General features: G+C 33.8%; 1 protein-coding gene across 2 annotated transcripts in view; it reads right to left on the reverse strand.

Moving 5' to 3' along the window:
- KLHL4 (kelch like family member 4) overlaps positions 1-13,731 on the reverse strand; it is a 124,504-nt gene that overhangs the window by 46,516 nt on the left and 64,257 nt on the right. For both annotated transcript variants that reach the window (XM_007464439.1, XM_007464440.1), the window contains exons 4-6: positions 12,017-12,213; positions 8,031-8,243; positions 3,215-3,401 (exon numbers count right to left, since the gene is read on the reverse strand). In XM_007464439.1, the coding sequence (XP_007464501.1) occupies positions 3,215-3,401; positions 8,031-8,243; positions 12,017-12,213 (597 nt within the window). The remainder of the gene's footprint in view (positions 1-3,214; positions 3,402-8,030; positions 8,244-12,016; positions 12,214-13,731) is intronic.

A 13,731-nucleotide genomic window follows, 5' to 3' on the forward strand; every position in this document is an offset into this window, starting at 1 on the left:
AAAAAGTAACACAAAATTTCAGTAATAATTCCTTTTCCCTTAGTTCTAGATGTTTGCCCTTGGCTTGGCTATCTAACATTAAGGACCTTAATTTCCTCATCTGCAAAACTGGGGTAATAAAATCTATCTTGTAGCATTATTGTAAGGATTAGAAATGATGTTTGCAAAATGCCAATCAAGGACCAGGTACTCAAAAATAATAGGTTTTACTATTATTGTAGTTGTCTGCAACTTCCCATAGAGATTTTTATATTTCCATACACTAGGTATTCCAAGAGTCTCCAAATGATGGTTTTACTTCCTTCCATATCAAACTGTGGTAATAGAGTCAAGGGATCATAGGCTCACATTTCACTTATTTCTGTAAGCTAATAAGGAGTTGTAGATACTTATTACCATCTTGTGTAACACATTCATTTGTGTAATATTAACTTAAAAAACAGGAACCTAAAAAAATAACAAAAATAGTAACAAACAGAAAAACCAAACCAATAAACACAAAGTTTTCCATTTCTCACTCTGCAGGTTAGTTTTTTTTTTTTTTTTTTGTAATCAGAAACTAAGCATAGCTGTGCTTGTATTTTGTATTTTGTACTTAGTACCCTTTTGTTATAAATATCAAATAAGACACCTTTTAAATGTTGTTAATGTTCATTCTATTCAACAAAATGCAATAAAATATCATTACTAGACTTGAAATTAATTATAAGATTTCATTGTATTTGTTAGTTCTGTGAAGTTTCTCTACTACTTGGGAAATAACTGCATTTTCAAGCTTTTGTTTTATAGGTTTATTATTAATTGACATGTCTCCTATATGGTCTTCCAATTTCCAGCTACACATACCAAAAGAATCGGTTTCCAGAAGCACAGAACTTTGACTTTTGCAACATTTTCTACAAGGTGTCAAAACATTTCTATGTATGACTTGGCAAATTTTAAGTGGTTGACCTTATTTCCTACACAGACAATTCTTAATTACAAAGTCCTTGCCACATTGTTTTGGCAACATGGGTCTACAGACTGAGAAATCAAGTGTAAAAAGACAGAACTATAGAAAAACAAGTTCTAAGAAGTATTCAGGGTAGACTTGATGGCTTCAGAAATTTTTCCCTATTCCTATTTATTGATATTCTTTTGTAAAATCATTATTTTATTCCAGGATGCAATTGCTGTTCTTGTTATCAACACTTCAAGTTTATTTGTAACTGGTCTTTGAGCATCTATCTGGAAACTGACAGCAAGAAGTTAGAGACCACTCTCCTATTTCTGTCAAAAAACAAATTTGGAGGACCCCTTCCGTTTACAATAAATCTTTAAGTTTTCCATGAAAAGATCTTATGTTGCAAAGCAAATACTCAAATTTAAAAATTGTTCCCATAAGAACACAGAAGACCCCAAATTGCCAATGCAACCTTCAGAAAAAAGAACAAAGCTGAAGGTCTCACCCTCACAGACTTCAGACTATACTACAAAGCTAAAGTCATCAAAACAGCATTGTACTGGCACCAAAACAGACACATAGATCAATGGTACAGAATAGAAAGCCCAGAAATAAGTCCACACACCTATGGTCAATTAATCTATGACAAAGGAGGCAAGAATATACAATGGAGAAAAGACACTTTTCAACAAGTGGTTCTGGGAAAACTGGGCAATGAGATTAGACTACTCCCTCACACCATATACAACAATGAAATCAAAATGGTTTAAATACCTAACTGTAAAACCTGAAACCATAAAACTCCTAGAAAAAAACACAGGCAGAACACTGCTTTACATAAATCATAGCAATATTTTTTGGTTCTGTCTCCTAAGGCAAAATAAATAAAAGCAAAAATAAACAAGTGGGTCCTAATTAAACTTAAAAGCTTTTTCACAGCAAAGGAAACCACCAACAAAATGAAAAGTCAACCTATGGAATGGGAGAAAATATTTGCAAATGATGTGGCCTACAAGAGGTTAATATCTAAAATATATAAATAGCTCATACAACTCAATATCAAAAAAAAAATACTCAATCAAAAAATGGCAGAAGAATAGGCATTTATCCAAAAAAGACATACAGATGGCTAACTAGCACATGAAAAGATGCTTAGAATTGCTAATTATTAGAGAAAGGCAATCAAAACTGCAATGAGATATCACCTCACACATGCCAGATGACTATCATCAAAAAGTCTCCAAATAAAAAATGTCGGAGGGGATGTGGATAAAAGGGAACCCTTGTACACTGTTGCTGGGAATGTAAAGTGGTATAACCACTACGGAAAACAGTATGAAGTTTCCTCAAAAAACTAAAGATTGAACTACCATATGATCCAGAAATTACACTCCTGGGCATATATCCAGAAAAAAACGAAAACACTAATTCAAAAAGATATATGCACTCCAATGTTCACAGCAGAATAATATACAATAGCCAAGACATAGAAGCAACCTGAGTGTCATCAACAGATAAATGGATAAAAAAGATGAGGTATATATATAATGGAATAGGATTCAGCCACAAAAAGAGGGAAATTCTGCCATTTGTAGTAACATTGAAGGATCTAGACAATATTATGCTTAGTGAAATGTCAGTGACAAACACTGTATATCATTTATATGTGAAATATAAAATAATACAAATGAATGTATATCCAAAACAGAAACAGACACACAAATATAGAAAACAAACTAGTGGTTACCAAAGGTGATAGAGAAGGAAGGAGGGACAAATTAATGGTATGGGATTAACAGATACAAACTACTATGTATAAAATAGATAAGCAGTGAGGATATACTGTGCAGTACAGGAAATTATAGCCATTTTCTTGTAATAACCTATAATGGAGTATCATCTGCAAAAATACTGAATCACTATGCAGTTTACCTGAAACTAATATAATATTGTAAGTCTATACTTAAAAGAAATTAAATGTATCCTGAGAGAAATAAATAAATAAATAAATAAATAAATAAATATTGCTGTCATAAGGGAAAAGTACCTATTAAGAGTTGAGAAAACACTAATGAAAGGGTTATATCCCATAAGGTAAGAATAAAAAAGAAGGTCACAATATTTATATTACCTTATTTATAAGAAATAGCTTTAGATGCAGACATTTATATATAGCTTTAATACTGCCCTTATAGTTTGGAGGGTGTTGAGAATACATCTTTTTTGAATGATACTTTCTAATTTCTAAAGTAATTAATTTGTTCCTGTTACCTTTCATAGCATCCATGCCTCCCACAGCATAAAGTGCTCCCACAGTTGATTTTCTAGGCTTCGTCCGAGGGCTTTGCATCATGGGTCTTCTCTCAGGTAAGAGATGATACTTCATAGCTTCCATCAGGAGCTTCTGACACTCAAGATCACCAGTAAACATGGAACTGTTTTCAAGATCTGCCAGTAACTGAAAAGTAATGATGCATGTATATGAAGTAAAGAGCAAACATTAGAAATAGCATTTTCATTTATATAACTTTGGAGAAAACTCAAGCTAATTCTAATGTATGTGTTATTATTTAATATTTTAAGTTACTTAGTAACATATTTTATCATTAAAAGCCTCATGGTAGTAGCTAATTTATTAATGCACATTTATTTGACATACTTTTCCTCTTTTGAGTATGTACATGTAATCTCCAGGAGTGAAAGTGAAAAAGCACTCATAAAATGTGCTACTGAAAGCAAAGTGAATGGCTGTGTCTGCACAGAGCAAGCATCTCCTGCCCTGCTAGAGAAGCAGTCACCTTTTTGGTTGATTTAGGGGAGATGGCACAAACATGCGCAATTAAAATAATATCAGGCACAGTGGTTAAGAATCCATCTGCCAATGCAGGGGACACGGGTTCGAGTCCTGGTCCAGAAAGATCCCACATGCCGAGGAGCAACTAAACCTGTTTGCCACAACTACTGAGTCTGCACTCCTCAATAAAGGGAAGCCACCACATTGAGAAACCCGTGCACCACAGTGAAGAATAACCCCCATTCGCCACAACTAGAGAAAGCCCATGCACGGCAATGAAGACCCAATGCAGCCCTAAATAAATAAATTAATTAAAAAAATAATATCACCATGGGGGCTGCATCTTTATTATCAAATCAAAGCATGAAGCAGGTGCTTTTTATCTGTACATGTACATGTGTACACCAGTAAAGTACATGTATTAGTAACTAGGTAATTCATCATCAATAGTACGTGAGATCAATCCTTTCTAACCATTATTGCCCGGCACCTAATATGACCCTAATTCAATGGGATTAAAGCTAAGTAAATATTCTTCTTGAGATGAGTTGAGGAGAAGTTAAGAGTCTTGTTCAGAATTTTCCAAGGGTCATTTAGATTGGTTACTTGGAGTCTGGAGTCTACAGTATCATAGGAATTGACAGGAACAGCAAGAAGATTGTTGGAATGGACATACTAATCTTACCCCATACAACTTTCCCCTGAAATTTCCTGTTCTTCACTGGTTAACCTCAACCTTGTTCTCACCCCACTTTTTATCGCTGATGGAGCACTGTTTTGACTTGGCTGATGAGACCCCAGGTATTTCCTTAATGCATACGCTGTAGCAAATAGGTTTGAAAACTAGGCTATGTAAATTTTTTTTCTTTCAAAAATATTCTTCAGACATTTATCACCAGTCTCTTCATATATTTCATTTCTAGAATATTTGTATAATATTACCCACTACTACCATCATCGGGAAAAGTTCACACAATCCCACATTCTAGGCATACTCAGGAGTGGGAGGCCAAGTTACCACTGGTTGTGTGTTTCAGCTGGATATTTCCTGTTATTCCAATAAATTAAGAAAAGTTCAACTAAGCCTTTTGCTGAAAGAATGTCATATAGACTTAACATCAGTGTAAAGTTAAGGGTTTCTGATCCTTTACACCAGTGTATTTCAAATTTTTGCATATCTAAGAATCATCTGGAGAAATTGTTAAAATACAGAATCCTTGGCCTCAACCCAATAAATCGTTTCAGTTGGTCTGTGGTGGGTACCTGAGAAACTGAGTTTCAAAGAAGCCCTGGCTTAAGAGTAAATATGTACTGGGAGTTCCAAAGATGGCAGAGAATAAAGAGTCTGAGCTCATCTCCTCTCCCAGGCACACAAAAATTACAACTATTTATAGGATAACTATTGATGAAAAAGACCAGAACCTACCAGAAAAGATCATCTACAACTAAAGATGTAAAGAAGGAACCACAAGTTGGGTAGGAGGGGTAGTCACAATATAGTCAAGACCCATAATCCCGGTGTGGGTGACCCACAAAGAGGAGAATAATTACAACTTCAGAGGTTCTCCCCCAAAAGTGAGGGGTCTAAGCCCCACACTGGGCTCCCTAGCCCAGGAGCCCTGCACCAGGAAGACAAGCAACCAGACTTTTGGCTTCAAAGGCCAGCGGGACTTACATTCAGGAGACTCAGAGGGCTGTGGAAAATAGAGACTCGATATTTAGAGGGCACACACAAAATCTCACATGCTCTGGGATCCAGGGCAGAAGCAGTAACTTGAAAGGAGACTGTGTCAGATCTACCTGCTGATCTTAGAGAGTCACCAGGAAAGGCAATAGGCAACCAGAGCTCACCCTGGAGTCAGACACAGGCAGCAGCCATTTGTGGGAGCTCATTCTGTTGTGTGGACACTGGTCCTGGTAAGGGCCATTTTGGAATCCTCCCTCTAGCTTATTAGCCTTAGGACCCAGACCTGCCCCCACCCAACAGCTTATAGGCACCAGTACTGGCATGCCTCGGGTGAAGTAACTAACTGAGCAGGGACATATCCCCACTCACCAGATGTGGTATACACACACACACTCCATACAATGGAATACTACTCAGCCATAAAAAATAATGAAAATTTGCCATTTGCAACCACAAGGAAGGTCCTGGAGGATATTATCCTCAGAAATAAGTCAGACAATGACAAAGACTGTATGTTATCACTTATATGTGGAATCTAAAAAAAGTGATACAAACTAGTGAACACAGCAAAAAATAAACATACTGTACAAAAAATAAATACAGGAGAGGGTGTGGAGCAAAGAGAACCCTCCTACACTGTTGGTGGGAATGTATATTGGTACAGTCACTATGGAGAACAGTATGGAGGTTCCTTAGAAAACTAAAAATAGAGTTATATGATCCAGTGATCCTACTCCTGGGCATATATCTGGAAAAGAAGAAAACTAATTTGCAAAGTTACATGCACCCCAATGCTCATAGTAGCACTGTTTACAATAGCCAAGACATGGAAGCAATTTAAGTGTCCATAGACAGATGAATGGATAAAGAAGATGTGGTATATATATACAATGTAATATTACTCAGCCACTAAAAAGAATGAAATAATGCCATTTGCAGCAACATGGATGACCTAGAGATTATCATACTAAGTGAAGTTAATCAGAGAAAAACAAATATCATATGATATCACTTATATGCAGAATCTAAAAAAAATGATACAAATGAACTAATTTACAAAACAGACTCGGAGATGTAGAAAACAAACTTATGGTTATCAAAGGGGAAGGGGGGAGGGATAATATAGGAGTTTGGGATTAAAAGATACACGCTACTAAATATAAAATAGATAAACAACAAGGACCTACTGTATAGCACAGGGAACTATAGGCAATATCTTGTAATAATCTATAATGGAAAAGAACCTGAAATAGAATATATATATATATAAATGGAACACTCTGCTATATACTTGAAACTAACATAACACTGTAAATCAACTATACTTTAATTAAAAAAAACAAAAGAAAGAAACAGACTAACAGATATAGAGAACTAGTGGTTACCAGTGGGGAGAGGGAAGGGGGCAGAGGCAAGTTAGGGGTAGGAGATTAAGAGATGCAAACCACTATGTATGAAATAAATAAGCTATAAGGATATATAGTACAGCACAGGGAATATAGCCAATATTTTAAAATAAATATAAATGGCTTATAATCTATAAAAATTTTGAATTACTATGTTGTACCTCTGAAACTAATATAATATTGTAAATCAACTGTACCTAAAAATAAAAATAAAAGAGTAAATATGTACTTCCATGGGATTTAATTAACAGCTAAAAGTTAAAAAAAGAAAAAAAAGTAGAGAAATCATCAGCAAATTAAAATCTATTTTTCAATGTTAACATTTAATTAGAAATTATTTTGCAAATTGATTAATTTTAACATTTATGAAGCTACTGATACATTAAGTCCAGAAAAGTCCTTCCTTCCAATGTGAATGATGTTTGATGACTTTAGCTACAAGTTATATAGCATATGAAGTGTGCATATGTGCCTTATATTCATATATATATGTGTATATATATATGTATATAATATAAATGATATATACTACTGATCAGTTGGCTACAGAGAAATAATTGTGGTTATCACCAATGTTAGAATTACACAGTGAGACTGCACTCCAACCTCACTAAACTTCACATACTAAAATTCAGTATGAGGTGGGTCAATCCTGAATTTTATCCAAGGGCAGGTATTTGTTTTTAGGATCATTTTTAGTACAGTCCTTCTGCATGCATGGTGAGGATGCCATTATAATGATGCTCCAGTGCATCTGAAGCAATTATAATATGGTTTCAATCACAGTAGCTAATTACTCATGTTAGTTAGTAGGTATTATCCAGAATCTAACTCCTTCCTAGGGTCTCCTCTGGGATGCCACTGTAATGATTATTATCACCTTGCCTAGAAGATGGCCGGAAAAGAAAAAGAGGTTAGTCATTTTCCCTGCTTGTTACAAGTGCTGTTTGGTGAGAGGGGAAACTGAATCTAATGAGTATTCTGAAGTTTGGGGATCATTTGTAGATTTTTTTCCTTAAATATTTTTTCCTTGCTCTTCATCATTATTAATATTGTTAATGGAAGGCTGTACATGTCCTTCTGTGAAACAAATCCTGTACCAGAAATTCTCTGTATAAAATTAAAAAAAAAAAAGGAATGACTTAATGCCTAGTTGTTGTTTAGAACTATAATTTACATTCCTTGGGTAAGTTTCCATACCTGTGGTGGAAGTAATGGCAGTCTGATGTAAGAAAGCAGCATTGCTAGGTCTTGTTGCCTAGCCTGCACATCATGCCTTACCCACTGCATTAGAGCATGGAAAATGGTTTCTTCATCAGGAACATTAATGTCATCACTGCATAAAAGTTTTGAAATCTCATTAGCTGGAAGCAGGAGGAATTCTTGGTTCTTTATTACCTCGATGAAGTGTTCCTAGAAAAGAGAAGTCTTCTACTGAAACTTTGTACTTTAGAAACTTCTTAACAAAATAAGCTTACCAAAGCATTTCTTTTTGTTAAACTTCAGAAAAAGCCAGAGAGACAGATATATGCATTCATAGAAAATAGATGTTATTGCTGCCCGTGACAGGGTATTGGGGGAACCTCTGAAGCTGAGGAACAAAATGCTTCCACTGGGAGTTGTTTATTAAACACAGGGAAAGGCCTTAACTACTTCACAGGCCACATGGGTAGTGTCTGAGTTGATGCCAGTGCTTTTCTCTCTCAGATTTTGTAGGTGACAACAGTTTATGACTCCAGAACTGACTGATGTCAAGTTGGTCTTTAGCCAAAAACCTGAAGAGAAATGCTAAAAATTTTCAAGGTGGAGGCTATCTTGAAGGCCTGGTAGAGGCAGCTTTGGCTGTGCATTTGATGGGGTAACATACTGAATTCATTTGAGATGAGAAAAAGAGACTGATTAAAAACTCCTTTCTCTTGTAAAAAAGCACAATCTTCTATTAACCAAGGCAAAGTTATTTTACAATGGGTAAGCACCTACAGAGTCAGATTAATCTAAAAGTGACCCCTTTGGAGTTATTTTTTGAGGGGCAGTGGGGCTATCTCTCAATTTTTATGTTTTATAACTTGATTCTCTCTTCTGTTGTTTGAGTTGTATTTTTGTCAAGTATCAAATTTCAGGCAGCTGTGTTTCAATTTTTTTCATCAAAACACCACTATATTTTTCCTATTTATAATGTTATATATTTTTCTTTGACAACACATTTATCATTTCCAACATTTTTCATAGTAAAGATCTTAAGATTTAAATGCAATAAAATATACTTCTGAAATTGATATAAGCAAGTCTAGTTGGTAATTTATGTTGCCCAATAAATAGGTATTCTGGAAGCAGCTTAAGGCAGCCTCTGTATAACTGGGGGATCTGGATAAATCAAATCACTCCCTCAGCTCCACTCTGAGTTTAGCCATTGTAGGAGGCAAGACTTCTGCCAATGAACCACCAGTGCCCTTGAGTTTAGTCATTGTGGAACTGAGTTAACCTAATAGCAAAATTATCCATACAAGAATCAAGTTTGATAGACCCATCAGGAAGCTCTGATACCATAAATTCCAAGTTAACTTGCCTATTTAGACAAAGAGCCCTCTTGTGACTAATGCAAGTAATTGAGAGAGAACTGCTGCTTTTACTATAGCAGATGTTCCTTGTTGAAAACCTTCTCATCTATAGCAAAATGGTGGAGCTAGTACTAAAACTAAAAATACATTACAATTGTACGGCACGTCACACTTTACAGATTTCTTTCACAAACTTTAAGTCATCACCAATGCAATCTTGTGGGAGGTGGAATTATTATGATGAGAAAACAGGCTATGTGAATTGTTTGATCTCTTGTGCAGTAAATGGCTAAGTATGCACTCACACCTATGCCTTTAGTTCTACTTCATTTTGTTTGAAACTTCAACTGCCTTTCATAAATGACATAATTTTTTTATGAAAGGGTTAAGAAAAAGATAAAACACTCTAAAGCTTATGGTTACCCATTACTGGTAGTGTATGTAAACTTTGAAACTGTATAAATATTATGGAAGACCCCATCTCTCATTCTTCTTTCTATCCAGTCTCCAACAAAAGAAAAGAAACAAACAAACAAACAAACAAACAAAAGTGTGAGAGAGAGTGCCCTTGGTTTAGTATTCATTTTTAAAATCCACACTTACATTGTTGCAAAATGTATTCAATGAATATAACATATTTGCTGAATGTTTCATTGATGCAGACTACTATTTATATAATTGTGATGGTTAATTTTATGTCAACTTGACTGAGCCATGGAATGTCCAGACTTTGGGCCAAACATTATTCTGAGTGTGTCTGTAAGGGTATTTCTGGATGAGGCCCACTCACATTAGAAAGGGCAATCTGTTTTACTCAGTCTGTGATTCAAATGACTGTAGCTGAATCCTTAGAGTTTAGCATTATTCTTAGAGATTAAAATTATTTGGATTTTTATATTATCAGTACAGTATTATAAAAGCATTATTTTAGCAAGATCCTGACATCTTTTGCTGCTTTTATAATATATACTAAGATAACTAAAGAGAGATTAAAGGAGATAACAGTATTGCATTTTTTTGCACATCCTGCTTTAACACTCAGTTTCAGTCACATAATAGGAAAAGGAAGACAAGTTCATTTTGAGCAACAAAAATAACTCAAGCTGTTTATCAGAATGTGTTTTGTCTGCAAGAGTAAGATACCAGACAGGAAACTATTAATAGTTAGTTCAAGAATTTAAGTAATTTAACAGGAAGCTTTCATGTTTGGCATTTGTGGTAGGATTAACCTTTGAACTGCTGTTCCTATAGATTATATAGCATCTATATTTAGGACACAGGAATATAAATAGCATAATTAAATGACATGTTAAAATGTAAATCTATTGTAATATGATTCACCATATAATGGTATTGTTTCAGAAATATGTTTAAAACTTCAAATTTTGAACAATGACCAAGGGTGGGAAGAAGAGAGGGGAAGTTTTACAAGAAATTTTTAGAGAATTCAAATATTATAAGTTTGAAAATTTTAAGGTCTGTATGAAACTCTAGAAATATATTTTTTTAATTATATGCATTTCAATTCTAAAATGTACTGTTAGTTTTATTGTTTTTAGTTGTGATTCTCTATTGTTCATTTTTATGTACTTGCCTTTATTTTTGAATCTTAAATAAATGTAGCTATCTTAGCTTGAAATTTTATCTTTTAATTTGCTTTCACAGAAAGATCCATCTCTTGTGTTGTTCCCTGCTTCAGAGGTTAAAAAGTTCATTTTCTTCTTTGTATAAAGGAATTATTAACATGAATGGTAAGGATTTATTTAATATCCTCTGTCTACTTTTACTTGTCTCCCTACAATCTATATTTCATGTCACTGTCACTTGACTGAATAAAGATAGTCTTATCCCATACAAGTTTTGAAAAATTAACACATCAAATATGTTCATTTAATTTATTATAATTACTAACAGAATTGAGAGGGATTTTAAGTTAATTAAAGAATTGAACTGCAAGTTGTTTTCACTGAAATAACATGTTTTCATTAAGAAATAAAAATTCCATTCAATAGAATTGTCTGATTTACTAATTTTGATAGTTCTTAGGCTCTTCCAGTTAATAATGATACAATAATATTACTTTTTTACTTATTGAATGTTGCCTATTGCATTAGCCAAAAAGTTCTTTCGGGTTTTTCTATAACATCGTATGAAAAACCCAAACAAACCTTTAGGCCAACCCAATAAATTTCATTAGAAATAATAATTTGTACAACTTTATGAAGTAAAGTTCTAATAGTACAAAAACATCAGGGAAATTATGTTTTCTTGTTACTGTGGATTCTACTTGAAATATGTATTTTTCCAGTTTAATTGTTGGAAATATTTTCATTTCTCCAAGCTCTGAGATTTAATTAAATATTTTTAGTTTGAAAAATGTGAAATTTGCTTGTGTACAGCTCAACCAGACAAATATTTGTATCTAATATATATTCTGTACAAGTCATTTGAAAATTATGTAAATTTATATTGCTTTTTAATTTTATCCCAACATTATAATCTTTACCTTGGAATGGTTCTACACACAAAAACACACACACACAAACACATATCTGTAAACATATAATTAGTTTAGACACTGTGTTAATATATTATCACTATAAGTTAACATGAAGCAATTGATTTTACCATTGTGTATTTATGTGCCACACTCAGGAGCTCTGTACAGCCCTGGGCATCTCCAAACGATCGAATCCCTAAGCAGTTTGAAGGGTGGAGCTGTTTTATAAGAAAATTGGAGCAGACTTCAATGACTTGAGTCAGCTGCAGGAGACAAGCTGCAGCCAGCAAATTTTCAATAGTATCTTCTTTCAATTGCAGGACACCTAAATGGTTTGAAAAAGTAAAGAATGATTATATACTCCGTAAAGTAAGACAAAAATATGATAGATAGCTAAAATTTTCAATTTCTTTCATTAATAGGGCTATTTTTTCTAGCGTACAGTAACTATTCAGGGAATACCTTTTGAGGTGAATATATGCAAGTGAGTATGTACAAACACTAATAAGATGGCTGAAGGGAGCCATACTAGATTATGAAAAACAACTGGAGCAAATGAACAGTGAGTACCACCATTGCAACAAAAAGCAATTTCTTGTTTCTTTATCATCTTAGACCTGCACCTAAATCTAATATTAAAAACTGTCTACATTATGACTCAAGAAGCATTATGTCATATTGTATAAGGATTGTACAATGGGCAATACAGTTACCTGTCATTTGTGTGGAAAAATGTCTGGGTAAATAACATTAAGCTTATATGTCCATATTTTTGCATCCGTATTTATTAGCTGATAAGGATGGCTTTGCCCAAGTATTACACCTGGAATTAATGCTCAGCACTGTCTTAAAAGAAAGAAAATGTTGCCAAGAGTCCTCAGCAAAAGAATTGCTTATATGATTATTTGTTTAGGTATAAAAAAAGATTCTGTTTAAAAATATCTGTAAAGATTTTTAAAAACCAAGATCAGAGCAATTTAAGCTGTTTCCTTTATATTGATATATCTGTATTATTTTTGAAGCAAGAATTATTGATGAATTAGTGCAAATGTTGTAAGTTATTTTGATGATATATTCCTATATTTTTGTTTTAGCCAAGCTATAGGGAAGTTATAAAGAATGATATTTCATATGGATTATATAAACTATAAAGTATTCTTTTATAATTTTGCTTTGTAAAATACCTTAATATGAATTCTATCTGATTGCATAACCATAAAAATGAATAATAAAAACTGTAAGCAGCTATGTATTCAGCTCAACCTCTAAAGTGTGTTGTAAAGGGATCCAGCCCATTGGCAAACTTTCTTGTTTTGTTTCTTATCCTGGATTTTGAAAGGAGAGCCCTGCCTATATTTTATGAAACTCAGAGAAGTATGAACGATTCTCAGATTCACCTGCTGTAAACATTGAAACTTGGCCTGGTTATTAAGAATAATATTTATTTCTCAATGAATGAAACAATAAAACTCATAGAAGAAAACAGCATAAAAGCTCCTTGGGTCTTGGCAATAAGTTCATGGGTAAGACACCAAAAGCACAGTGAACAAAAGCTAAAATAAACAAGTGGGACTACATCAAACTAAAGATATTCTCTACAGCAAAGGAAGCAAAAAATAGAGACGGAAACCTACAGAATGAGAGAAAATATCTGCAAACCTTATACATGTTAAGGGTTTAATATCCAAAATGTATAAAGGACTCATACAACTCAATAGCACAAAAGCAAATAATCCAATTAAAATTGGGCAAAGAACGTGGATAGAAATTTTTTTTTTTTTTTTTTCCAAAGAAGATATACAAATGACGAATAGGTATGTTAAATGGTGCTCAACAGCACTAC

This window comes from Lipotes vexillifer, unplaced genomic scaffold (genome assembly GCF_000442215.2).
Source record: "Lipotes vexillifer unplaced genomic scaffold, Lipotes_vexillifer_v1.1 scaffold38, whole genome shotgun sequence".
Classification (NCBI taxonomy): domain Eukaryota; kingdom Metazoa; phylum Chordata; class Mammalia; order Artiodactyla; family Lipotidae; genus Lipotes; species Lipotes vexillifer.